The following is a 27,907-nucleotide window of genomic DNA, read 5'->3' as shown; positions in this document are numbered from 1 at the left end:
AAAAAAAACGAGTTAACGTTGTGTGCCTGTTTCAAAATCTTTACCAACGTTATGATAAAGCGTTTGAACGGAACAACATTGAATGCAACAAGCGCAACAACTTTGCAGCAGCAGATTCGTCGAGCGCCGGTAGTGCTGCGATTGCCTATTTGTAAAACGTATTCTTCCGCCTGTTTGTAGTTATCGGATAACTTTGTGGTCCGTTGTAATTTCAAAGCCAGAGGTCATAATAGTGTAAGTATGGCTCACGTAAGTAAATACTGCCATGTTTGGAGATTTCAGCTCTATGGAAAATGTAGTCCTCGGTTCTAGTTTTCCTCGCGGCGGCGCTTGTGCGCTCTGATGACGTTTGTGGCGCCAGAAATCAAGGGTTGAGAGGCGGGCGACGCTGAGGCGCGATTTCGCGTGGATCTTTTCGATGCTCCTGACGTTCAACTTTCGATGCAGTCCAGCGCTGTCGTGACCGAGCGCCCGTCATTAGTGCGTTTCTAGGGAGCTGGAGTTGACATGGTAGTACTACGCAGTAGCGGCGGCAGTGCAGTTGTCCAGCCGGTGGCGACAACTCCGGGAAGGAGGTCGATGGAGTTGGACACAAGCTCGGAATTTCTGTCTCTTGATCCCGCTTTGCAGAGAAAAACACCCCGACCCACGCGAACCTCCCGCACTCTGGATCATAGCCTGGCCAGTCCCGAACACAAGCGAGTGATTGTGAGCGAAAGCCTTCTAAGTAGAAATGCGCCCTCTTTTACATGTTGGATGTATGTATGGTGCGCTAACGGCACTTGCTTGGATGCTGTTAGCCGGCTAAGCTAAGTAACAACAGCTACACTGTCAAAGTGACAGTGGTGGTGGTTTCATGGTACCCCTTTTACTCCTAAGTAGCCTCTCTCCGAGATATAATTCCAATTTAAAACTAGTCAACGTTATTTTAATTAAATATTGGGGGAGGGGAGTCCTCTTCACCTCCCTGACCCCTCCAATAAAAAAGTTTTCATTTTAAGATCGACCGTTGGCATATCGTTTCAGATGTTTTTTTTTTAATCTAAGCATTTAAAGTGTTTAATCCATGTCATTTTGAATTAAGTTCTTGCGAGAGGAAGTATTATTGTGTTTTTTTTTTTTAATCTAAGCATTTAAAGTGTTTAATCCATGTCATTTTGAATTAAGTTCTTGCGAGAGGAAGTATTATTGTGTTTTTTTTTTTTAATTATTCAATAATGATGGGAAGCACGGTGGGGAAAGTCGTTCGAGCGTTGTCCTGAGGACGGGGGTCCAAATCCCGGCCCCGACCCCGTGGAGTTTGCATGTTTTCTCCGGGCACTCCGTTTTCCTCCCGTATCCCAAAAACATGCGTTAGACATTCTAAATTGCCCTTACGTATGATTGCGAGCGCGACTGGTTGATCGTTTCTATATGCCTCGATTGCTTGCAACCAGTTCAGGGGGTACCTTTCCTCCTCGTTGATAGCTTGGATAGGCTCCGGAACCCCCGCGGCCCTTGTGTGGATAAGCTGTATGGAAAATAAATGACTATTAATGATAACAGTATACAGTATTGTGTAAAATGTGTCAAAAGTCATTTTTGTAGTTTGTAGTTATGGCTTCCCTAAAAGGGTAATTATAACTGAAGCTATATAAATGAAACATCTCATAATTATATATCCACAATGATTAAGTTTTCAAATAAGATGCCAATAAAAAAAATGCTTGTTGAACCATTATTACATTTATATGTTTGGGAAAACGTTTGCAATGTTATCAACATAATAATAATTAAGAATCATTTGTAGCTTTGGTATTTTCACCAGAAATCAAGTCGACCCACATGATTTACTTTTGCGGGCCACACAATTATATGGAGCCTCGGATCAGGTCCCCAGGCCATCAGTTTGACACCAGTGGGTTAAATCTGGTTCCCAACCAGTGTGCCGGGGCACATTAGTGTGTCGTGAGAGCTCATCTGGTGTGCTGCGAGAAATGATCACATTTCCCTTAATTGGTCTAAATATGATGGCATAAATCCTTGGCCTCGTAGTTCTGAGGACCGGGGTTCAAACCGGCCCCGCCGGGCACTCGGGTTTCCTCCAAGATCCCCAAGTCATGCATTAATTGGAGACTCTAAATTGCCCTTCGTGAGATTGTAAGTACGACTGGTTGTGTGTCTATATGTGGCCTGTGATTGGCTGGCACCCAGTTCAGGGTGTACCCTGCCTCCTGCCCAATAACAGCTGCCAGCTGAGTTGGGATTGGCTCCAGCGCTCTCACAACCCTCGTGAGAATAAGTGGTTCAGATAATGGATAGATTGATGGATGGATGGTGAAAATATTATTTACAACAACAAAAAATATATCTTTGTTCATCTATTCATGGAAACAGTGTATAAAGACAGAACAAATCAATGCTTTTCAAATAGATGACAGAATTCTTCTTCTTCTTCTTTTCCTTTCGGCTTGTCCCGTTAGGGGTCGCCACAGCGTGTCATCTTTTGCCATCTTAGCCTATCTCCTGCATCTTCCTCTCTAACCCCAACTGCCCTCATGTCTTCCCTCACCACATCCATAAACCTTCTCTTTGGTCTTCCTCTCGCTCTTTTGCCTGGGAGCTCCATCCTCAGCATCCTTCTACCAATATACTCACTCTCTCGCCTCTGAACATGTCCGAACCATCGAAGTCTGCTCTCTCGAATCTTGTCTCCAAAACATCCAGCTTTGGCTGTCCCTCTAATGAGCTCATTTCTAATCCTATCCAACCTGGTCACTCCGAGCGAGAACCTCAACATCTTCATTTCTGCCACCTCCAGTTCAGATTCCTGTTGTTTCTTCAGTGCCACCGTCTCTAATCCGTACATCATGGCCGGCCTCACCACTGTTTTGTAAACTTTGCCCTTCATCCTAGCAGACACTCTTCTGTCACATAACACACCAGACACCTTTCGCCAGCTGTTCCAACCTGCTTGGACCCGTTTCTTCACTTCCTGACCACACTCTCCATTGCTCTGTATTGTTGACCCCAAGTATTTGAAGTCATCCACCCTCGCTATCTCTTCTCCCTGTAGCCTCACTCTTCCCCCTCTACTTTTCTCATTCACGCACATATATTCTGTTTTACTTCGGCTAATCTTCATTCCTCTCCTTTCCAGTGCATGTCTCCATCTTTCCAATTGTTCCTCTGCATGCTCCCTGCTTTCACTGCATATGACAATATCATCTGCGAACATCATGGTCCAAGGGGATTCCAGTCTAACCTCATCTGTCAGCCTATCCATTACCATATATATATAAATAGATGACAGAATGTGTATAGTTAATTTGTGAATCCACTTTTTGCGATATTGCTTGTTGGTGTGCCGTGAGATTTTTCAAATTGGACAAGATATGTGCCTTGGCTCAATAAAGTTTGGGAATTACTGGGCTAAATAGTGCTATTTTCCACCAGTCGATGCGGTCACAAGAACTCGTTTCCTTGTTGTTTTGAATGGGAAGGCCACGCCCCTCCTGTACAGAATCTTCTCCAGTAAAGTTTATTCAAAGTTTGCTAACTAAAGTTGGATTATGGAGTATCTCAAGCATGACTATATATTGTCAATGTGTCTTGCTGTTAAGAGTTGTACACGGTTGTCTAACACATCCCCATGGCCTATAACTTGTACACTAATATCTGTGATGTCAGTTATTAATTAAACAGGCCCTGGTCTCTGAATCACCTTATTACCAACTTTTTTGATTTCTATATTTGATTTGTGAACAACTTAAATGTGGTATTTTAGAAATATATACCTTTAAGGCCATCAGGCAATACTTAAGTTGTAGATATTGATGTTAATCAAGTTGGTAAATGTGAACTTAAATAATTATGTGACTGCTAGGGAAATGGTCAGCAACAGTCAGGCAGCTGTTTCCATGACTTTCCAAAGACCAGAGGACAGCGACTCAAACTAGAGGTCTCCTTTTCTGACATGGAACCAAAGGCTGGAGGCTACGCCACAAGGTGATTGCCTAAAGCGTCTTTCCCACTAACCATATAATATTTTATTTTTGAAGGTTGCTGATGGCTGTTGTAGTTGACCCAAAAACTTGTCAGCTACTGACATAGCATTAGAGGTGTAACTGGTGGAATGCTACTAACTGTGACCAGAGTGAATTTTAACCGACTGGCTGGCAACCAGTTCAGGGTTTATCCCGCCTCCTGCCCGTTGACAGCTGGGATAGGCTCCAGCCCTCCCTGTGACCCTTGTGAGGATAAGCGGCTAAGAAAATGGATGGCTGAATTTTAACCACCCACAGACAGACTATACCCTCTTTTGTGTTTAGTTACCTTATTGGTAGTAAATGAGGACCGCACATTGTTGTGTAGTTCTCAAGTTAATTGTCAGCAAAAATTTGCCACCACATAAAATAATCCCAACGACTGCATGTAACTAAGAGTTGACATTGACACATTAGTTTTTTTTTTATGTGTCCGTATGACCTTTTTGTGCACTCAGGAAGTCCTCCAGGCTACAGAAAGAAGGCAAATCATCTTGCGACAAACTGCAAGGGGGTACGTTTAAGAAAGAAATCTTGACATGGGGCTGTAATTCTCCAATTTCACATATATGTGTATCAGCCATGTGTTTTTAGGAGCGTACGTTCTCCCAGGCCAACAACCTGGTTTCTGTTAATGTTCAAGATGTTCCAGAGGAGGTAGAAGGAACATCCACGCCCAAAAGAAGTCAGGTTAATTTAAGGAGCCCCGAAGACGAGGAGGAACACTGTTTACGACGTAGTTCTAGAATCATCCAACACAAATTTAATTCCCGGAATCAGTCTGTCCTCTATGACCGCCTCATTACCAAGTAAGTTTGATGAGTTTCATCACAATGATTTTGATAAAAAGTGATGAACAGTATAGAATGCAATGGAAAAAAGTAACTTATAAATTACCATGTCAAGTATGCAAAATTCAGATAACTGCACTCCATTGATTTTGTCAAGGGAGTCTATTAAATAGTGGCTCATGAAATTCTTTTTGTGATCCGCTCAGTACGGCTGAGGCGGTTTTGCAAAAGATGGACGACATGAAGAAGCTGCGACGCAGATTGAACAATGAAGAACAGGTAATGACACTTAATAAAGTATTTTAATATAGAACTGTTAAAACCCCAGTGCTTAGATTTATTGAATGACTTTGGAGGTGTTGGCTGGCTGAGTTGATTTTGTTGAATGGATGCAAAATTGTTTTACATGAACAGCTAGGTGTATATACTAGAGGCAGAATGAGGCGGTCTCTGAAGACCAATGTGGACAATAAGGATGCCAAGGAAAACCAAGGTGAGGCCCCAATGTGTTGTGCATTTTCAGCTTTTGGTAAGAATTGAGGTCCAAGTTCATAATTACCTGGTTATATTTAGGCATTTTGCCTGCGCTTGGTTTGATGTGCCACAAGCTTTAAAATAACTGTAAATTGTACCTGCGCACCACTGCGTCGTGGCACTCACTCTCCATTGTGTAAAATACGTTTGCTCAACTTAAAATTAAGTAGTCATTTACAGTGATATTTGTTTTATTTCTCTTGAATAGATCAATCTTGTGGTACTTATTAAAGACTAGAAATACCTTTAAAAATCTGGAAATTATTACATCTTTTTAATTTTAAACTTTAAGCCAACAAAGTTTTTTTCATGGCAGGTGTCAAGTGTCCTAAAATTGGGTAGCCCAGCAGTGACTGTTGTATCGTTCAGGAAAAAATAAGAAACAATTTTTTTTTCATATATAATTTTTTTTTACATACTATTTACTGTGCCTTTGTGAAAGCATTCGGCCCCCTTGAACTTTTCAACCTTTTGCCACATTTCAGGCTTCAAACATAAAGATATAAAATTAAATTTTTTTGTCAAGTATAAACAACAAGTGGGACACAATTGTGAAGTGGATCAAAATTTATTGGATATTTTAAACTTTTTTTAAAGAAAAAAAAACTGAAAAATGGGGCGTGCAATATTATTCAGCCCCTTTACCTTCAGTTCAGCAAACTCACTCCAGAAGTTCTGTGAGGATCTCTGAATGATCCCATGTTGACTGATGATGATAAATAGAATCCACCTGTGTGTAATCAAGTCTTATAAATGCACCTGCTGCGTGATAGTCTCAGGGTTCTGTTTAAAGTGCAGAGAGCATGATGAAAACCAAGGAACACACCAGGCAGGTCCGAGATACTGTTGTGGAGAAGTTTAAAGCTGGATTTGGATACAAAAAATTTTTCCCACGCTTTAAACATCTCAAGGAGCACTGTGCAAGCAATCCTATTGAAATGGAAGGAGTGTCAGACCACTGCAAATCTACCAAGACCCGTCCGTGCCTCTAAACTTTCACCTCGAACAAGAAGACTGATCAGAGATGTAGCCGAGAGACCCATGATCACTCTGGATGAACTGCAGAGATCTACAGCTGAGGTGGGAGAATCTGTCCATAGCACAACAATCAGTTGGAATTCTCTTCACAAATCTGGCCTTTATGGAAGAGTGGCAAGAAGAAAGCCATTAATCAAAGATATCCATAAAAAGTTTCGTTTAAAGTTTGCCACAAGCCACCTGGGAGACACACCAAACGTGGATGAAGGTGCTCTGGTCAGATAAAAACAAAATCGAACTTTTTGACCACAATGAAAAACGATATATTTAGCGTAAAAGCAATACAGCTCACCACCCTGAACACACCATCCCCAGTCAAACATGGTGGTGGCAGCCTTATGATTTGGGCCTGCTTTTCTTCAGCAGGGACAGGGAAGATGGTTAAAATAGATGAAGATGAATGGAGCCAAATACAGGACCAATCTAGAAGAAAACCTGTTGGAGTCTGCAAAAGACTTGAGACTGGGACGGAAATTTACCTTCCAACAGGACAATGATCCAAAACATAAAGCCAACTGTACAATGGAATGGTTCACAAATAAACGTATCCAGGTGTTAGAATGGCCAAGTCAAAGTCGAGACCTGAATCCAATCGAGAATCTCTGGGCAGAGCTGAAGACTGCTGTTCACAAACGCTCTCCATCCAACCTCACTGACCTCAAGCTGTTTTGCAAGGAAGAATGGGCAAGAATTTCAGTCTTTCGATGTCCAAAACTGATAGACTCATCCCAAGCGACTTGAGCTGTAATTGCAGCAAAAGGTGGCGCTACAAAGTATTCATGCATGGGGGCCCAATCGTATTGCACGCCCCACTTTTCAGGTTTTTATTTTAAAAAGTTTAAAATACCCAATAAATTTAATTCCACTTCATGCTTGTGTCCCACTTGTTGTTGATTCTTGACAAAATGCTTTAATTTTATATCTTTGGTTGAAGCCTGAAATGTGGCGAAAGTTTGAAAAGTCCAAGGGGGCCGAATACTTTCACAAGGCACTGTACATAATTGTTTATTTATGGAAATTGTGTTTAAAGTATAGTTGATATACAAATGTTTTAACGTTTTGCAATTAGAATAAAATTTTGGCTGGTGATAACATTCCAGAAGATTTTACAAATGTTTTATATACTAGACTAAGTTTCTTTCGGCTTGTCCCTTTCGAGGTCGTCACAGCGTGTCATCTCAGATGAACGCACATATGTTTGGCACAATTTTTACGCCGGATGCCCTTCCTGACGCAACCCTTCTCAGGGAGTGGAGGCCCCAGTGGGATATGAAACCACAACCCTTGGTTTACCAAACCAGTGCTCTAACCACTGAACTACGGGGCCTCCATATACTTTATATATACTGTATATGTAAAAAAGGGTGTGACCAAATTATGTGCTGTTGGGACCAACTGAACAAGTTTTGCAGAATTTCATGTAGAGCTCTGGTTATTAAGTCATAGTAAGGCAGTTGAAGCAAAATGAAGTTCACTGATTAGTAGGAAACAGCAGAGGTACTGTAGATCGAGAAGATGTAAATCAGCTAACAGCTAGCTGAGGGTGCACGTACTTCTGGCCAGTGTTTTTGTGCTCGATACAACTAGGTTATTGAAACAAGAACCCACAACTTTCAAATGTGAATCTATTGATTTCTTTCAAAGGAAATGTTATCAAATATCTTGTTTATTTTTGATTCACATCGGGGATGAAGGTGATCACGATGAAGAGTTTGTTGATGAAGATGATGATGATGATGATGAGGAGGAGGAGGAGGAAGACATTGAGGATGACATTGAAGATGATGAGGATGCTGTGGATGAAGAAGACAACCAGAGGCGTTATGACTTTAGACAGCGAAAAAATGTCGTTCTCTACCAGGCACCGCAAGATGGTAACATCTTATTCACATGACCATTTTATTTAATTCAATACTATGTTGAAGGTTCAAAATGTTCTTCATTTTGCCATTTTAGAGCCCAGAGAAGCTAGAGATCCCAGAGTGCCACAAAAGCGCAGCATGTACTTTAAGGACCATTCGTCCCCCACCAGGCGCAGATTTCCCTTCAGCTCCACAGCCCCTCGGAGTCCTTACAACAGGAGGAGGACCAGCCGGTTAGGAGCACAGCTAAAATAATGAGCTCACAGAACTAAAACCGTTAGACATGTCAAATTTTCAAAAACTTTCATTCTGCTCAAACCTCTATGTGAGAGACCATACATGTTTCTCTGTTACTGTCCTCATACAACGTAGCACTTCTCATAATATTTGTTTCAACTCATTTTCTAATGTTGCTCTCTCTGTTAGTATCAGCAATGCATGTTAAATCATTCCTCAATTCTTTTCCCTCTCCAATTCTCTTCCATCATCAGGAATAGTACTGAGAGGTAAGATTGCTCCATTTTGTCTCTTGTCAGGTAGCACTAATACTGAAGTCACAGTAAAATATGCTCGTATTTGTTAAAAACGTCATTAATGAATTGATCATTTCTCATAATTGAATGTAAACCAGCATGACCATGACCATCTTGTGTTTTTTTTACTGGCCCATCATAATGGTTGAACGTCACCAGAGGTTTGTTTTTTGCCCCATTTCTACTCACAGGAGGAGACATGCCCTCCACAGTAGCGACTCCACGTCCACTTCCTCAGAAGATGAGACTTTTCAAAGGAGGAAGCGTAAGAGCAAGAGTAAGAGCAGGAGCAGGTCGGTCACCAGGTAAGAGCTGAGGAACAGCACAATTTCAAATCCGCAATGGACACCTATCACCTCCACTAGAGTATTCAGCTTGATATGTTCCTGTTGTGTGGTTTAATAAAGCATATTGTGGCAAAAATTAGAATCTGTTACATTTTCTTTCCTTTTTTCTCTCCGTAGATGTCTGCCTATGAACATTGTGAAAGATGACTTGCTGGGAATTCACAAAGATCGCATGAAAACTGGGGCAAGTCTTGCTGATGTTGACCCCATGAACATTGACAAAACGGTGAGCAAAGAGGATGGCCTTTGCAAATATTTATGGATGTCCCTGTAAAGGTAAAATATGTCTTCTAAATATGACATCACAGAGAAGACTTAATAACTGCTAAACTGGAATGATTAAAAACATTAGCCAAATATATAAGGTGAGACCTTTATTTTACTTTGCTAATTGTGCTGAAACCGCATCCTTCTCATGTGTACTTCTGAACATTATGAGTAGTTTTTCCTCCATTTTAGCTTAATAGAAGCAGATGTCATCGTCAGATACGGCAACACTTTATAATTCAAAGTTATAGTTTTTTTTTCCCATGAACTATTTCTTTAACGAGTTCATTTCCCTTTTTAATTTAATCTTTTTATTCACTTCGGTGTCCAGGAAAGCTGATTATGTAACAGCAATACATATAATGAGAGATTTAAACTGCTGGGAAAGCCATTGTTTCTTAAAACACTGTTGGATGGAAATCTGTACACTAAACCACAGCAACGTCCATGGCATTGTTTGTGTGGCCTTTGAAATAAACAAATCCTTTTTTAAGGCTCATATTCGGCTGATAACTCATCTATGACCAAAAACTAGCAGGAGAAATAACTGCAGTGCATAAGACGTCACAGCGTTATGCGCAGAGTGCATTGAGTTAGCACAGTTGAGTACTGAATAATTTTCAGTTTTGGTACACATTTTCAGCAATTGTCTTCAAATATGCAATGTGTTCAGAAACAAATGTTTGCATTCACAGTACTTCATTTTTAAATTAAAAAATTTAATTTTGAACAAAATATTGCACTTGCAGCACCAAAGAACAGCAATGTGACTGTATAGTACCTCCTGAAAACCACTTTGGACTTTTAATACAATTAGGGACATGTGATGTAGCTATATAAATGTTGATTCATTCTTATGCTTTCTGAGACTGACAAAAATGTATTGCCACAGGTACGCTTTGACAGTATTGGTGGCTTGAGCAAACACATCTCCTCCCTGAAGGAGATGGTGGTCTTCCCTCTGCTATACCCAGAAGTATTTGAGAGGTTCCACATACAGCCTCCCAGGTAAACAATGTTTTTTATGTATTGAACGTAACTACGTACAGAACACATACGTAAGCGATGGTTGGAAACTAAAGTGTTAGGCGGTCATTAAATCGAGTTGTGTAGTTCATATGTCGTAATGGGACCACAAACAACTTCTTGAAAATATATATAATGGGGATGGTATGAAATTATTGAGCATTAGCTGATTAGTCCGCTCATGAAGTAGTCTTGAAATATAGACAGTGTATTGACCGCTTTCTCCTACAATTAACTTATACAAACCCAATTCCATTGAAGTTGGGATGTTGTGTTAAGTATTAATAAAAACAGGCCTCCAAATGATTTGCAAGTCAAGTTCAACCTATATTTAACTTACTACACTGCAAATGATTTAATCTTCAAACTGAAAATCTTTTTTTTTTTTTTTTTTTAATAGCAAATAATCATTAACTTGGAATTTTATGTTTGCAACACATTCCAAAAAAGATGGGACATGTTCATTCAAACGTTTTGGAAATGAGGACACGAAATAGTATAGTTACACTTATACTCCCACAGTCGCGCAGTTGATAACGCCCACTTTGCAATGACCTACGCATAATTTGTTGGTGTTGTTGATAAATATATTTTGCTGCGCATATTAGCGTTTTAAGTTGCACTTAGGGATGTAGCGCCAAATTTGATTTCTTGCCATTGGTTTTCTGCAGTGTTCCTGAGCCATATGTGGTGGTATCCTTTACACAGTGATAGCAGTTTTTGATGCAGCGTTGCCTGAGGAGTCCAAGGTCACAAGCATTCATTGTTGTTTTTTGGCCCTGCCGCTTACATGCAGTGATTTCTCCAGATTCTCTGAACCTTTTGATGGTAATATTGGCTGTAGGTAATGAAATTCCTAAATTCCTTGCAATTGTACGTTCAGGAACATTGTCCCTAAACTGAGTATTTTCTTATACACTTGTTCACAAGCTGGTGAACCTTGCCCCATCTTTGCTTGTCAATGACTGAGCAATAGATACTTTTCATAGACGTCACGCCGGCCACGTCTTTTTGTTTACAACGCCATTTTAGAAGCCAAGATCGTGTCTACATATCATGGCTAGGAAGTGATAATTGTATACTGTAATGTTTTAGCTACGGTTATCGTTTGATCTTTTGTCTTCAAAGTCCTTTGACAAACTAACACCGAGGCGAACACACAAGGCGATTGAGGCACTTGTGCTGGAGTGAGGAATAAAGAAAGAAGCCACATGTGAAACCTGAGAGGAAGTATTGTGTAGTTATTATTAGGAGTGAGCTACAGTACTTTTCGTATATAGCAAGGGTGGTGTGATTGTGATTGTGTCGACGTCAGTGGGGCGCGACGAGACAGGACGATAAGGAAGTGAGCTAGAGAAGTTGTGGGGCCGAGAGAAGCGAAATAAATATCACCCACGTTAAAAAGTACAGTTGGACTCACGTCTACGTTATTCAGTAACACGACAGCAAGATCATAACATGGTGTCAGAGTGACGGTAGTATAACTACGAACTCACGAAAAAAAAACGGACTGACGAAAACCAAAAAATGAACTCACGAAAAAAAACAAGACGAGGAGGCGTTTAGTGTTCCAACTCATGCAATTTACCAGATGTGTGGCAGAGATTCAAGCAACACGCCAAAATCATTTTCACGGGACCGCTTAAAAGCAGAGCTCAAGAGGAAAAGTGTAGTTTCCTCCTGCTGTGGATCGGCGATAAAGGACGGGATGTCAACAATACGTGGACACTAACCGGAGACTAAGATAAGTTGCTAAAAACCTATTACAAAAATTGTCTGATTACTTCACACTGAAAGCAAACTCCATACATGTATTTGCTAGATATAAGTTTCATGAGAAGGCGCAAGGTAACTGAGTCATTTGAGCACTTTGTGACATAACTCAAGCTGTTTGTTAAAGACTAACTACAGAAACAGCGATGAGATGGTCAGAGACCGCATACTTTTCGCTACCAACTCACCAAATGTGCGCATAAAGTTACTCAGTCAGGCAGGAGCGCACACTCGAAAAAAAAAAAGCGATCGGCAAGCCCACTCCCAAGAGTTAGCAAAAGTGCAGTTAAAGGCTTTGGCTAGCAACAGCCATGAGGTTCACGTTATCCACTGCAAACCTGGAAAGCAAAATTTCATTGCGTGTGCTAGTAGGCTTATTGACAGCCCAAAGACATCTGTAAAGATATGCAAAAAGTGTGGAGGATACCACAGTAAATTAGCTGAATATCCAGCAAAAAGTAAACAATTCCTGAAGTGTCAGACCCCTTTTCTGTCCTTACAACCATAAGTCACACAATGAAATACCATGAAGAAAAGGTCCCAAGACGCTTATAAGCAAGCCAATACTCACAAAAAGATCACTAAAAAATGCAAGTTGTAATGTAGTTTTGCCGTCGAGTGGGCGTCGTAAACAAAAGTCATGTGACTCCTGACGTCGCGTGAAAAACTATCTATTCAGGGATGCTCCTTTTATACTCAATCAAGGCACCCAATTGCTCCCAAATAGTCTGTTCACCTGTGGGATGTTCCAAACAGGTGTTTGACGAGGATTCCTTACCTGTCCCATCTTTTTTGGAATGTGTTGCAGCCATAAAATTCAAAGTTTATGATTATTTGGTAAAAACAAAGTTAATCAGTTTGAACATTAAATGTCTTTGTAGTGTAGTCAATTAAATATGGGTTGAACAAGATTTGCAAATCATTGTATTGTTGTTATTTAACACAATGTCCCACTTCATTGGAATTGGATTTGTAATACACTGCCCAATGTTTTTTTTATTTTTTGGCTTGTAGGGGCTGTCTTTTTTACGGTCCCCCAGGCACTGGGAAAACATTGGTAGCCAGGGCATTGGCCAATGAATGCAGTCAGGGAGAAAGAAAGGTGTCTTTCTTCATGAGGAAAGGTGCTGATTGCCTCAGTAAATGGGTTGGGGAATCTGAAAGACAGCTACGACTTCTGTTTGACCAGGTAAACCAAAATCATCAACATATTTCAGACATTCAATTTTTTGTCAAGGTTTCATCACAAGTAAAATCTCTTGCTTTATTTTTTGTGCACCTTTAATTAGTTCATATTTACCACATAACACTAATATGCTTTCTCTTGGACACTGTATTTTCACTTTCATCAAGGCTTACCAAATGCGTCCATCTATCATTTTTTTTGATGAAATTGATGGTTTGGCTCCAGTCAGGTCCAGTCGTCAGGATCAGATTCACAGGTGAGCATTGCTCCTACAGTGGACAAGATGTTTTGTACATAACAGATTTGCATTTGTGATGCTACGCGTCACTGTTGTCAGAAGTGTTTTCCTGCCTCACTCCCTGTTCTTGTTCATTGCAAATAAAGTTTACCCACCTCAAAGTCATTAAGCATGTTTTTATTGCGATGGTGTGTTACCATTATTTTGGAAGAATAAAATTGTCCAAAATATCTCCCTGAGCAGAGAATAAGTCATATTCAGAGCCTGCAGCTAAGAAATATAAATCAACCCAATTGACGAAATTATGTGTATGTATCTGTACATGGTTAATTTGGAGTATGTATTTGTGGTTTATGCAAGGCTACATGGGGGATTTTTCATATGATCATGGGATTATCTTTGTAGAAGCACTATGCTTCAATGTTTTGCTTTTTTTTTTGGACACACCTGTTGATTGTTGTGTCTATAGTTCCATCGTGTCGACCCTTCTGGCTCTCATGGATGGATTAGATGGCAGAGGAGAAATTGTGGTGATTGGTGCCACCAACAGACTAGACTCCATTGATCCAGCTCTCAGACGTCCAGGCCGGTTTGATAGAGAGTTTCTCTTTGGCCTCCCTGACAGAGAGGTACTGACATACTGACGATAAATCAACTTGGTCCTCTAGAACCTTGATTCTCTAGATATTATTACCTAAAAGAATACATTTAACTGAACCCTGCTATACCTGTGTGGGCAGAGCCTAAATTTAAGATGTTTGGTCCTGTAATGCCAGTGCTACAATCTCATTGTGTCTCAGGCTAGAAGGGACATTTTGAAGATCCACACCAAACAGTGGACACCTCAACTCTCAGAGCATTTCCTGGAGGAGCTGGCTGATAAATGTGTTGGTATGTTCCCAAGGAAGGACATTGTTGTAGAAAAACTTCATTGCTGTACAACAGGGGAGAAAAATAGAGCAATGTGGCGATAACTATTCCTTTCATTTTATTCATTCATTCATCTTTGATTTCGCTTATTCTCACTCGGATCGTGGCCGTGCTGGAGCATATTACCGCTATCTTTAGACTCCTTAGGTATATTTTTGGGACGTGGGGGGAAACCCGAGTACCCAGAGAAATCCCATGCAGGCACGGGCAGAACATGCAAATTCCACACAGGCATGGCCGAGATTTGAAACCTGGTCCTCAGAACTGTAGTATGTGAATAATCAAAGGAAAAGCGGTGAAATTGTACGAGATTTTATTTTTCAAGCGAGAAAGGTCTGGTCGGAAAAAAGTTGAAAGTGTAGGATGAAACGGTGTGTAATTTTACAATTCCACTTAGGTACAGCCTCATCAAGGATGAACGTGTGGTAGGTTAATTGAAGACTCTAAATTACGTGGAGGTGTGAATGTGAGTTTGAATGGTTGTTTGTTTATATGTTTCCTCCATTTGGCTGGCGACCAGTTCATGGTGCACCCCACCTCTTGCCCAAGGACAACTGACACTAGTGAGAAGCTGTACAGAAAATGGAAGATTGATAAGATGCAGGCTGATCAAAAATAGGTGGCAGGTCCTGAAATGACCCATGTACTGAACTTTGGACACCTTTGCTGTAGAAGTAGCATTTGTTTTAGATTGCAAACATTGTACATTTTTCATATTTGTCTCATCTGCTCAGTGTAAATAAAGTTGCTTTTCCCTTGCAGGTTATTGTGGAGCAGACATCAAGGCGGTGTGCTCGGAGGCAGCACTATGTGCACTACGGCGCCGCTATCCACAAATTTATTCCTCATCAGAGAAACTTGTGCTTGATGTTGATTCTATTGCAATCACAGCTAAAGACTTCATTTCTGCCATGTCCAAGATGGTCCCTGCTGCACAGAGGTATGACCACTGTCAATTAGTTTTTCCGCATGATGTGTACTGTATGTATAAGTGTGTGTTTATATATATATATATATATATATATATATATATATATATATATATATATATAAAATGTTTTATTTTAATTTAGCTGATTATGACTGAAAATCCCAAGTTCAGTATCTCTGGAAATTAGAATATTACATACATAATAGAGATTTTTAAAAAAAGGTCGCCCAACTGAAAAGTATGACAATGTACAGCACTCAGTACTTAATTGGGGCTCCTTTTGCCTTAATTACTGCAACAATGCGGTGTGGCTTGGAGGCGATCAGGCTGTGGCACTGCTCAGGTGTTAATGAGAGCCCAGGTTTGTTTGACAGGGGCCTTGAGTTCTTCTGTATTTTTGGTTCTGGTGTATACCACATTCTTTTTCACAATACCCCATAGATTTTTTTTTTTAATGTTGTTGAGGTCACATGAGTTTCCTGGGCAGTCAAGAACAGTGATACCATGGTGTCCTGACCAGTTACTGGTAGCTTTGCCACTGTATGCAGGTGCCAAGTCCTCTTGGAAAAGAAATATGCATCTCCATAAAGTTGGTAAGCAGCAGGATGCATGAAGTCCTGGTAGATGGCTGTGATCTAAGGAAACAGTGGACCAAAACAAACACGTCATGGCACCCCAAACCATCACTGAGTGTAGAAACCTTTCACTCAACCTCAAGCAATGTGGATTTTGTGCCTCTTTCTTCCTCCAAACTCCGGGATATTGATTTCTGAAGCACATCCAAAATTGACTTTCATTGTAGAACCTAACTCTGCATCACTCAGCAGCATTCCAATCCTTTTTTCTGATGCTGTCCTGTTGAAGAGTGGCTTGATGCAACGAATGGGACAGCTGAAACGCCTATCTTGTATATGTCTGTGCATGGTGGATCTTGAACCACTTACTCCGGCTGCAGTCCACTCTGAATATCCCTCACATATTTGAATGGGTTTTGTTTCACAATCTTCAGTGTGCAGTTATACATTTTGCTTGTCCATTTTTTTTACCACATCTTTTCCTTCCCTTCGCCTTTATTATTGCGCTTCAGCACAGAAATCAGAACACCTAGCCTCTTGAGCAATGACCTTTTGTGTCTATCCCTCTATGTGAAAAGTGTCTGTGGTTGTCTTTTGGATAACTTTTAAATCTGCAGTCTTCCCCATGTTTTTGTAGTCTACTGAACCAGACTAAATTTGAGTAGCTGATGGCACCATGTTTCTTCAATATTGCACCTCTACCTAATGTCATTTTTACTCAATATGGGGTTTAGCTTTCAGTTATAATTTTCAACAAAAGAAATAAACCTGTGTGACATGAATGTATACATTCTACAAGTTTCACTTTTAGAAGGGAATTACTGAAATCAATTTGTTAGGATATTTTAACTATGACCAGCACCTCTAATATCTAATATTCATGAACAGAAAATATTTCTTTACATGTAATTCGAGAGACAGTCAACCAAAATGTTTACTGAATATTGCCAATAGGGCTGTAGTGTCACCTGCCAAGGCCCTGATGCCTGCAATCCGCCCATTACTGAGCGCCGCCCTGCAGGAGATCCTCCACACTGTCAGCAAAGTGTTCCCACATGCTGAGCAGGGCTTTAAAAGGAAGAGGACACAAGGTATCTTTTGATTTAAAATGTCAAATACGTTTTCTCAGTCAGTCTTCAAGACTCTTGTGTTTCCAGATCATTGTTGCATTTCTGATGATGAGCTCATGTTCAGCGAAGATGAGGAGCAATTGAGTGGACAGACCCCTCAAAAGAAGACTATCTCAAGGGGAATCCTCAATATTGAAAGGTTTGATGACTGCTCATTCTAAATGTCATTGGCTGAATGAACACTTACAGAGCTCAATGCATCTTTCCCTCTGTTAACTTTTGTTTAGAAGTGCATTGAGTCAGCCAACCTCTTACCGTCCCAGGCTGCTTTTGGAGGGTCGACACGGCTCAGGACAAACCTCCCATCTGGCTCCAGCTGTTCTCCATGCTCTGGAGAAATTCACGGTGTACACACTGGAGATGGCAGTGCTGTTTGGAGCCAGTGCAATTGCACCAGAGGAGGCTTGTGCACAGGTAATCTTATCACTGTTATAACCACTCATTTATTGGGAATGGCAGACATCATACAATAATATTATATGGCATTCATTTCATCAGCTGTATTTTGTGATGGAAATCCTAAACCAGCTCAACTAGAAAAGCTTTGAGACTCCTGCCAAATGGGTCCATGACCTTTTATTTTTTCACAAGACTGAAACCAAATTGATTTCATATATGACCTTTTGATCAATTAAAAATATCATCACGAATGCATGTTTTAATGGTTGAAAGTTCCTCTTTTTCAACCGCAATCTCCTCTTGAGAGAGCGAGAGAGACGTCTCACTCATGAATTCCATTTGAGTTAAAGGCGACCCTTTGTGTGTTGGGTGGATGAGTATACCGCTAACTCCAAAGATTGCCTGCCTTGTCTTTTTCATTTCAAGCATTATAAGCAACACCACGTCAAATCCAAATGTTTTGATAAGATTATGACGCTAACATCTTGCTCATATATATATATATATATATATATATATATATATATATATACACATATACACACACACACACACACACATATCAGTGATCATCAGTGATGAATGTCCTCAGCATTTTCCCAGAATTCCGGATTTTTTAATTTTCATGAAAATTGCTCTGGAAAATTGAGGATAAATTGACTAAAATTAATCCGGTTATTAGTTGACAACATTGAACGAACATGCGTTTGAGTTCGCTGCTTTCTTTTCACGAGTGTAGCCATGTTGAGCCACTAACACTAGTAACAGTAACACCCCTCCCCTTGCATTATCTCAAGACGTAGCTTATTTTGTGTGATCTTGACATTAATTTACGTGTTTATTTCATAAACGTAAACTAAACAAGCCTGCTCCAAAATAACCGGTATTCACCCGGGAACAGGAAATGCAAGTTAACCGTACTGAGCATGTACGAAAGTGCACGTTCAGAACTGCTTCACGTGATGCGAGCGCATTTACGTTGAAAGTCATCAATATCATGAGCCATGTCAAAGGAAATTCAGTTACGCCAGGGGCGCTCATTGCATCGATTGCGAGGCGTAAAAAAAAAAACACGGTCGACTATCATCCACCTCGTCACTTGTGGCCAATAGGTCGAGTGCATGCATATAAAGGCGCGTTCTAGCAAGCCGGCATCCTATTTACGGCAGTCCCGTGGTGCGTGCCCCCCCCCCCACAACAATACGTCACGATTGCCGACAAATGTTTGTTTACAATGTATCGCTAGCTTGTTGGCACAAACGCCGATTGTTGAACTAAACTTTCAAAACAAAATTTTCAAAACATTGCGAGTATAGACCATTCGTGTTCATTCCTTGACAGGCCAGTACATTTAACTTTTCTTCAGATAAAGTTTGTCAGAACAAGAATTTTTATTGATGAAAATTTTTAAATATCATTTTATATCATGTTCTACTAATATCAGTTGAAATTGAAAATGATCATTTCTGAGTTTTAAATTTTAGTTTTCTATTTTAGTTATGTATTTGTTTATTTTATTTTTATTTTACAGTTATATTAATCCAGTAAGTTATTTTAAGGATTTCCCTAATTACACCAGCAACTTTATCTGCGAGCATGACTGACCACACCCGTACATTTTTCAAATGTGAGTGACTGTGTGTGTGTGTGTGTGTGTGTGTGTGTGTGTGTGTGTGTGTGTGTTTAGACGTAACAGATTTGAGACTTAAATGTTAATAGTAATTGCTACAGATCAACTTCTTTAACATGTTTTGCTGCACGGTGTAGAAATTCTAATATATATTTTCGTGTATATTCTATATCTCTACTATGATATGTATAATGTGGGGAAAAGGACAATTTTAGATGTCTTTTTACAGAATAGTTCACTTAATTCATTTGTCTTGAGATAAGATGGCATATTTTAAACATTTTAATGACAAATGTGATTTGGTGCTATCCAGTCAGGGTTCACACGCGGCCCTAAAAGTCCTTAAAAACTCCTAAATTTTCGAAGATGCATTTAGGGGCTCCTAAAAGTCCTTAAAATCTGTGAAAACCGGTCAAGCCCCTAACAAGGCCTTAAATTAAAAAAAATATATGGGAGGACCTCTACTGCCAAAATTCTCCCTAAAAAATTAATCTTTTTTTTTAAAAAAAAAATAGCGATCCGTCTGGCGTCCAAAACAGCCGGAAATTGTCAACGGAAGTCACCGTGTTGACAACTAGTCGCCATCTAGTCGATATTCCATTGTTTGTTTCTGTGAGTAGGCATTTCACTTCGTCTTCGTTACGACATAGCGTAGTTCTTTCATCGATCCAACTTGTATCACGAGGAAGTTAATTTTTCAAGAAGCTTGGGTTAAAAGTAAGGAGTTTGGGAGCTGGGTTCGTCGAGATCCAAAAGATCGGCACATGTTTTACTGCCATCTGTGCAAGCAGTTACCAGCTTGAAAAGATGGGCGTCAAAGCGCTGGAGTTGCACCGGAAAAACAGGAGACACGCTGATTTGGCAAAGACTCATCTTCCGTTGGTATGAATCTGTTTCTAAAATATCAAGATAGTGAAGCATCAACTTCAGGCAGTGGTACTGGCAGTGCATGCGCATCTACAGTTGTCCAGTCGACTTCAACCAGCCAGACGTCAGGCTTTATGAACGTAGTTCAATACACGAAGAAGGACTCATTAAAGGCAGAGATCGTGTGGACTTTAAAAGTGATCTGCAGCCATTACAGTTACAAATCTTGTGTAAATAATTTGAAAATGTTTGCAGTCATGTTCCCAGACAGTGACATTGCTAAAAACTACCACTGTGGGGAAAGGAAGACTTCGTACCTGGCTACATTTGGCATCGCTGCCCACTTTTCATCTCTACTGCTTCAAAGCCAAAAAAGCCAGAATAGAGACTGACATACCTACGCTTATTGAGAAGGCTGACAGGCTGTGTGAAGAGGCTGAAGAAAAGAGGAAGCTGAGGTTTATCACCGAGGCCAATGCACTCAGAGGCAGAGCAAAGGACAAGAGAGCCACTTTGGCACCTCTGCAGCAAGAAATAGAGGAGGCACTGGGTAGGCTCAAGGAGCTAGAGTAGGGGTGCTGAAACAGACATCAGTAGAAGACATTTGTGTATATAGTTGCAATTGTAGTTAGAATCTGTTTTTCTGTATACTGTTGTGTGAAGACGTTGACAATGGTCATATCAATGAGAACTACCACAAGTGGCGACAGGTGATCATTGTCACAGGTACTGAGATACTGGAACATTTGATGAACCAAGAACGGTTGATGGCACCATTGGGTGAGTCTTTTTTCCTTACTCGTGATTTTCCAAGATGGCCCTAAATTTTTTCTGTCAGCCCTAAATTTTTCATGTCAGCCCCTAAGAATGCCCCTAAAAAGCCCTTAAATTTTTTTGGTCAGACTGAGTATGAACCCTGCCAGTGATAGTGGAATGGGGGGCAAAAAAATCTAGGCCTGGCCCTTGAGGAACTTCTGCCCAATTTTTTTTTTTTTTGGTCAGCACTTAGAAATTTTACTTTCAATTTTTGTCTGAATTTTGTTCACAGCTATCGCCAGAATGCACCACAGCCATCCATTTTTTCAAAAATTTCATGCCGCCGGATCCCCTATTGCTCGCATTTGTATTTTCAGGAATTTTCACGAAAATCCACTTTAATCTCTATATATATATATATATATATATATATATATACACGTGTGTGTGTGTGTGTGTGTATGTGCGCGCACACACACAATATTTTGATAAAGTATTGTGCCCTCCCCCACCACCCAATCTCAAATTCTATTCCTGCATGGTTTCTCCACTATAATTTTTAAGAATAAATATCCAGGAGGATAAGTGGCTTGAAAAAATGGATGGATGGAAAAAAATATTGACCCCTTCACAAATTCTCGTATTTTGCAGTTTCCCCACTTTAATACTTAACATCAAAAGTAAAAATCAGACATTTCGCCCAATTTAACTTAAAATTGGATTGTAATTGGTGAATTTGTTTAAAGGGAAAAAAAAATATTCAAAGTGACCTTGGCCTGTATGTGTGAAAAAGTAATAACCCCTCTTGTTAAATCATGAGTTAATTGTGACCAATTCAAATTTTTACTTAATATTCACTGATCACGCCCAAGCCTGATTACCTCTAGACCTGTTCAGTCAAGAATGCACTTAAACAGATTGTCTCCTGACAAAATCAAGTGGGACACAATCCAAATAAATTCCATAACAATCAAGAAATAATATAACTGACAACTATCAATATAGAAAACGGGTACAAAAATCATTCTGAAGCTTTAAGATTCCAGCAAACCACAGGAAGAGCCATTGTCCTCACATTAGGAAAACATGGAACAGTGGTAAACCTTCTCAGGCCTGGCCGGCCTACAAAGATTATGAACTAAAGTGCACTTGGGTTCTGCAGTACGATAACGATCCAAAGCACACCAACAACTCAATTTCTGAATGGCTGTAAAGCACAAAATTAAGGTATTGGAGTGGCCTCGTCAAATTCCAGACTTACAGTAAATATTTTTTAAATGCAGTGGGATGACCTTAAAAAGGCCGGTCATGCTTGAAAACCTTTTTCCTGAATTCAAACAATTCTGCAAGGAAGAGTGGCAAACTGTTGGATGAAAATATCTCCACAGAAATATGAAAAGACTCAATTGTAGTCATAGAACCAGTACCAACCAGTTATTAGGCTTAGGAGGCATATGTAGATTTGTGTAAAATCTATATAAGGAGTCCAGAAGTCTTTGAAGAGGATTGTATAGGAGAACCAATTATTAAAATAAAAGTGCTCTATGTAATTGCATTCATAATGATTCATCTATGTTGTGTTTGGGACGTTTTATTACAAAAAGGAAAATTTTGCAAGTAAATAATTTGGAAAACTGAATAATCATAAATGATGCTTTTATGTGGTGGTGGAACACTTGTGCAGTCGTTTTTAAATATGGTAATGGTATAGGGACCTTGCAAACGTATATGTATCCATGTCCCTGGGACCCTCATTTTTCACAGTGTGACCCAAATCTTTTGGCCGTTTGACCAATTCCATTAGGTGCTTTATAAATCCATTACTGAAAGTAAGAGCACATGCAGCCAGCTGTTGAATTATTATTTTTTTGTTAACATTCTATGTAAGCACAGGTGTATAAAAACCTTTGCATTAATTATGGTTACCACCAAGGCCAACATTGTTTTTAGTCTTTGTTTCTACTTACGACTGTCCTCTTGTTCCCATTAGAGACGTAAAGGAAATTTTATGAACAGTTTTATATCTGTAATGTAATAATATTCAGCCATCTGTGATGCATTGATTAAAATGTTCGCTCCACATGTTCATACCACAATGTGTGCAGATATTTGTCGAAGCCAAGCGGACCTCTCCGAGCATCCTGTACATCCCCCACATTGGACAATGGTGGGAGACAGTAGGTCCTGCATTAAAAGCCACTTTCCTCAGTCTACTTGGCTCCCTCCCCGCCTTTGCTCCTATACTACTACTGGCTACCTGCAGTCTACAGTACGCTGAACTCAGTTTTGAGGTATGGAAATCAGTGAAGCCACGTTGTGTTTGGACTCGTATCTAATTGCCTAATAGGAAGAGAAGATACACTGCTTGCTCTTTAAGAAAGTTCATTGACCCCGCAGTGTTTTTCTGCAGGTTCAGGAGTTGTTCAAGGTAGAGTACGGGGAGGTTTACCATGTCCGGGCCCCTAGCAGCCGAGAGAGAAGAAATTTCTTTGAGGATCTGATCCTCAATCAGGCTGCCAAACCCCCTGCCTCAAAAAAGAAATCCAGTAGGACAAACTCAAATGATTTTTTTTTTTGGGGGGGGGATTGAGCATTGTTAAATTTTACAATGAATTAATTGAGAACAAACTGTTGACTTTTCCTTATAGTATCCCACTCCTTGGAGGTCCTTCCTGTTGCCCCTCCTCCACCACCACGTCAGCTGGCAGACCACGAGGCCCGAAAATTGGCGGAACAAGAAGAAGACAGCCTCAGAGAGCTCCGCCTCTTCTTGCGGGATGTCACAAACCGCCTGTCCCAAGATAAACGCTTCAAGGCTTTTACAAAGCCTGTGGATTTAGAGGAGGTGGTTATTCAGATGTATTTCCTGCTATATTAAGCTTTTTGAATGCCAAACTTTCTTGTTGCTTCATTGTCGATAATGTTGAAAGGTTTCATCTTTGTTGTACTTTAATGTTCCCACTGGGGGGCGCCAAAGGCAGCATTTAAACATGTTCCAACAAGTTTTAGTTGCTTTTTGTGTGCTCCACTTTCACATTTCATAGGTTCCAGATTATGCAGCTGTGATAAAGAAGCCTATGGACCTGTCAACGGTGCTTTCAAATATTGACCTCCATCAATATGTAACGGTTAAAGACTTTCTTCAAGATGTAGATCTCATTTGGCAGAATGCACTTGAATACAATCCAGACAGAGACCCCTCAGGTTCAATATATCGACACTTATATGTGTCCTGCCTGTTTGCAATCGCTACTGATTAGATCAAACAACCATTCTGATCCATTTTGTACATTTGTTTTCTTTTTCTTCCAGACCGCCAGATTCGGCATAGGGCCTGTGCGCTGAAAGATACTGTCCATGCCATCATACGACATGAATTGGATGAAAATTTTGAGAAGATTTGTGATGAAATCAAAGATTCACGCATCAATCGAGGTGTTTGTGTCCATGTGTGCGTGGGTTCCAGACAGAAGGCTGTAGTGATAGCTTTATCCTTGGAAATAGATTTACCCAAATGTGTTAATTCCAGTTTAAAATACGTTTATGTATGATATCTATCAGTATCTGTTTTTAATGTTTTCACCTGAACAATGTGTTTGTCCACAGGTTGTTCCACTGCACAGTACGCTCCCTCCTTTTACCATGTCCTCCCGAAACAGGCCAAACTTAAGACTGAGGCCAATATGACCGAAAAGAGCCCACAGAGAGAAATGGCCAAAGCCACAACTGCGCTGACTCAGAGTACAACATCCTCTACGTGTATTACACCTAAAAGTATAGGTATAATAGATGTGTATTTTGGAAAAGGAATTAACTCTGCAATCTGTCCTAACAAATACCTATCTTGTTCCTCCAGTGCAGAGGAAGAAACGTAGGAGGAGTCGCTGGGCCTCTGGGTTCTATTCAAAGAAGACATCTTCCTCCTCTCCTCACGTCTCAAAAGAGGGTATGCACTTACCCTCTGATAATGAAGATGAAGATGCAGATGAAGAAACTGAGATGGAGAAGGGAATGATAACAGAGCTTGACGAAGATGAAGACAACGAGGTTGAATCGGTGGTTAAAGCGACTGTGAAAGACAGTACTCAGAGTGAAAGTGAAAAAAGGGGTGCTGAGGACCAGGCTCAAAATGAAATAGAATTAGAAGACAAACAGCAGCTGGATGTAGAAGTTACAGCAGACAACCTCGTCAAGGTTGGGCACAGTACAACAGGCAATGAAGGGCATAACCAGGGACAGTTGGACTCAGTTGGTGGTCAAACATGGAGCCAAAACCTGACACGGAAAGGCAACAGCGATGTTACAGCACAGGGGCTGGAGCCAGCGGAGGTGGTCACAGACAATACCAGCACAGAACACTCTGAAGCTCTCAAAGGAGACAAACATTCTTGCCCAGGTTTGGTTTTAGATCTGATTCTCAGAAATTACAGAAGACTTTATTAGATTTTCACAGAAGTCTTATTGTCTTCCTTTACTCCAAGCTAGGTTCATTTTGTTCATGTGGTTCTGTGTTTTATGTCATAGAAAGAAACATGAGGCGCATAACCCGTCCCTCAAAGAACACTGCCCAGCAGCAACAATTTGATATGGAAAGAGTTCTGCAAAATCGTGACCAGGATAAATCTTCATTGGTAGTGGACAGGGACAAATTAATGGTGGGATACTGATTACTGCTTATGGCAATTGAGTGTATTATATTGTGGTTCAAGAGAACATTGTGTGCATCATTTTTTTGTTCTTATCAAGGAACTTTTGGACAAAGTTGTAACGAAGACTGATGGCTGTGAGGTCCACAAGTTGGAGAAACTCTATGCTCTCCTCTGCCAAAGTGTGTACAGACACAGAAGAGACCACCACAAAGCTGCATTAATAAGGGTTGGTATAGTAAAATAATGCTGAGATTTTTGTTTGCGTATGAGTGATGACATACATACATCCCCTCCAAAGGTATTGGAAGAGCAAGGTCATTTTTGTTGTATCCTGAAGACACTTGGGGTTCACAACAAAAGATTAGTATGAGACAAAAGTTCAGAATTCCAGAATTTATTTCATATTTACATTTCAATGTTTAACAACTTGAGACAGTACATGTTGTTTGAAGCTATTCAGTTTTTAAATGTGCAAAAGTACTGGACTGTGACTGATGGGTTGTTTATGCTTGCTCAGGTGTTGCCTTTTTGATTGTTGGCTTAAACATTAGATAGTGCCAGTGCTTGGTTTTGGCATTGGGTTTTACCCGTGAAAACTGCATTTGCTGTTAAGCAAACTTCAAGACCAGAGAGCTATCTATGGGAGAAAAGCAAACCATTTTCAATCAGAGAGGAGAGAAAATCAATCAGAGCTATTCCAGAAACATTGCCCAGAAAAAGGAAAAAATAAACTACTGGTGTACTTAGCAAAAAATACGAACTGGGCAGCCAAGAATCTCAATTGCAGTTGTGAGCTGTGAAGAAACCCCCAAAGACAACAGTCAGTGACATGACTGACAGGCAGCGTTGAAGTTATTGCAATGCACTGTTTGAAGAAGACTTCAAGAGAAGAAACATACACGCCATACCCAATGCCACATGCTACAGATGACCACAAACCACTCTTCAGGAAAAATAATTAAAAGGGCAGATTGGGTTTTGTGAAGAAGCACAGAGATGAGCCGCAAAAGTTTTGAAACAACGTTTTGTGGACTGATGAGACCAAGATTAACTAACAAAGTGATTGAAAATCCAAAGTATGGTTAAAGAAAGGATCTGCTTATGATCCAAAACACACAAGCTTGTATGAAGCATGATGGAGGTAATGTCATGGCTTCGGCTTGTATGATTACGTCACTTGTCTTTATTGATGGTGTAACTCATGAGGGTAGTGTCAGAATGAATTTTGAAATATAACAATCTGTTTTGTCTGGCAATTTAGAGCAAAATGCATCCATACTAATCAGGAGAATCTTCATCATCCAACAAGACGATGACCCCAAATACAGTCAACACAATAAAGGACTTCATAGGGGGGGAATGTGGAAGGTCTTAAACTGGCCAAGTCAATCACTGGACCTTTACCCAATAGAACATGCATTATACTTACTAAAGAGACTGAAGGGAGAAACCAAATCAAGTAAAAGAGGCTGCAGGAAAGGCCTTAAAATGCACTTCAATTGAAGAATGCAACAGTGTGGTGGAGGCAATGGGTTGAGGTCGTGATGCACTTATACCGAGTAGGGGTTATGCCACTGTTATGCCACCAGATAACAAATATTAATCACTTTAAGATAATTTAATATCGGTTTGTAGACTTTTGCTCACTTGAAAAGTAGGTGGGTTCAAACAAAAGGTGCTCTGTCCTGAGTAATCTAACATCGAAATGTAAATACCATGAAATCAAAGATGGGATTCTGAACTTTTGTCTCATACTAATCTTTTGATCTGAAACCCAAATGTCTTATTTATACAACACAAAGTAATTGCCCTTCGAATACTTTTGGAGGGGACTGTAATCGCCAATTACCATGAATGATTCCGGTTTTGAGTATTTCTGTTGTAGTTATTATTAATTATAATATTAATGTCCTCATTCTGTATTTTCATTTGGTAGGAGTTGGAGCAAGAGATCAAAGACTTCTGTTAACAATTCAAACAACAATGTGACATTTTAAAACAATTATGGTCAATACCCTCACCTGTGAAAAGATCCACCCACTGGTTGCATTCTAATATTTTTGAGAATAAATGTAATCTTTGCTGTTTGTATCTATTTAAATAAAACAATTACTATAAATAAATTGGTGTGTCCTGTTTAACACTGCAAAAATTGACTCATAAAAAGGGTTTTACAGTTGCATTAAGTCAACTACTTCAAATATGTGGAGATGTCTTCTATTTTGATTTTTTTTTTTTTTTAGTTTAGACCTGATTGAGAAACCCATTGAAACAAATTCACATGTTAAGATTCAGTTTGTCTTCACAAAATTAAACAATCTATTTTCAAGGATGGAAAATGTTAAGGTAAGGATCCCCTGAAGGGACATGGGAAGGGGGAGGGGTTGTTTATTATAACTAGAAATTTTCTCATTAGAGTG

At 40.0% G+C, this 27,907-nt stretch overlaps 1 protein-coding gene across 3 annotated transcripts; it reads left to right on the top strand.

Moving 5' to 3' along the window:
* Window positions 1–94: 94 nt before the first annotated feature.
* Window positions 95–27,610, top strand: LOC133501044 (ATPase family AAA domain-containing protein 2-like). Of its 3 annotated transcripts, none has more exons than XM_061820460.1 (30): window positions 95–234; window positions 3,866–3,987; window positions 4,484–4,539; window positions 4,669–4,834; window positions 5,023–5,095; window positions 5,231–5,309; window positions 8,083–8,262; window positions 8,345–8,483; window positions 8,742–8,756; window positions 8,975–9,088; window positions 9,248–9,356; window positions 10,290–10,405; window positions 13,211–13,385; window positions 13,550–13,638; window positions 14,090–14,249; window positions 14,421–14,511; window positions 15,313–15,490; window positions 17,011–17,147; window positions 17,214–17,325; window positions 17,414–17,600; window positions 22,944–23,129; window positions 23,249–23,384; window positions 23,487–23,683; window positions 23,883–24,042; window positions 24,151–24,273; window positions 24,445–24,618; window positions 24,695–25,234; window positions 25,363–25,493; window positions 25,585–25,713; window positions 27,424–27,610. In XM_061820460.1, exons 2-30 carry the CDS (start codon window positions 3,956–3,958, stop codon window positions 27,454–27,456), a joined length of 4,017 nt encoding a protein of 1,338 aa, XP_061676444.1. In that variant the 5' UTR covers window positions 95–234; window positions 3,866–3,955; the 3' UTR covers window positions 27,457–27,610. The 3 variants fall into 3 exon arrangements, with proteins under 3 accessions (XP_061676444.1, XP_061676442.1, XP_061676443.1); XM_061820458.1 differs by lacking the exon at window positions 95–234 and adding an exon at window positions 332–708; XM_061820459.1 differs by lacking the exons at window positions 95–234; window positions 8,742–8,756 and adding an exon at window positions 332–708.
* The last annotated feature ends 297 nt before the right edge of the window (window positions 27,611–27,907 follow it).

Source organism: Syngnathoides biaculeatus, chromosome 5 (assembly GCF_019802595.1).
Source record: "Syngnathoides biaculeatus isolate LvHL_M chromosome 5, ASM1980259v1, whole genome shotgun sequence".
NCBI classification, from domain to species: domain Eukaryota; kingdom Metazoa; phylum Chordata; class Actinopteri; order Syngnathiformes; family Syngnathidae; genus Syngnathoides; species Syngnathoides biaculeatus.
Note: the sequence above shows the minus strand (reverse complement) of the source record. Positions and strands in the feature narration are given on the sequence as shown.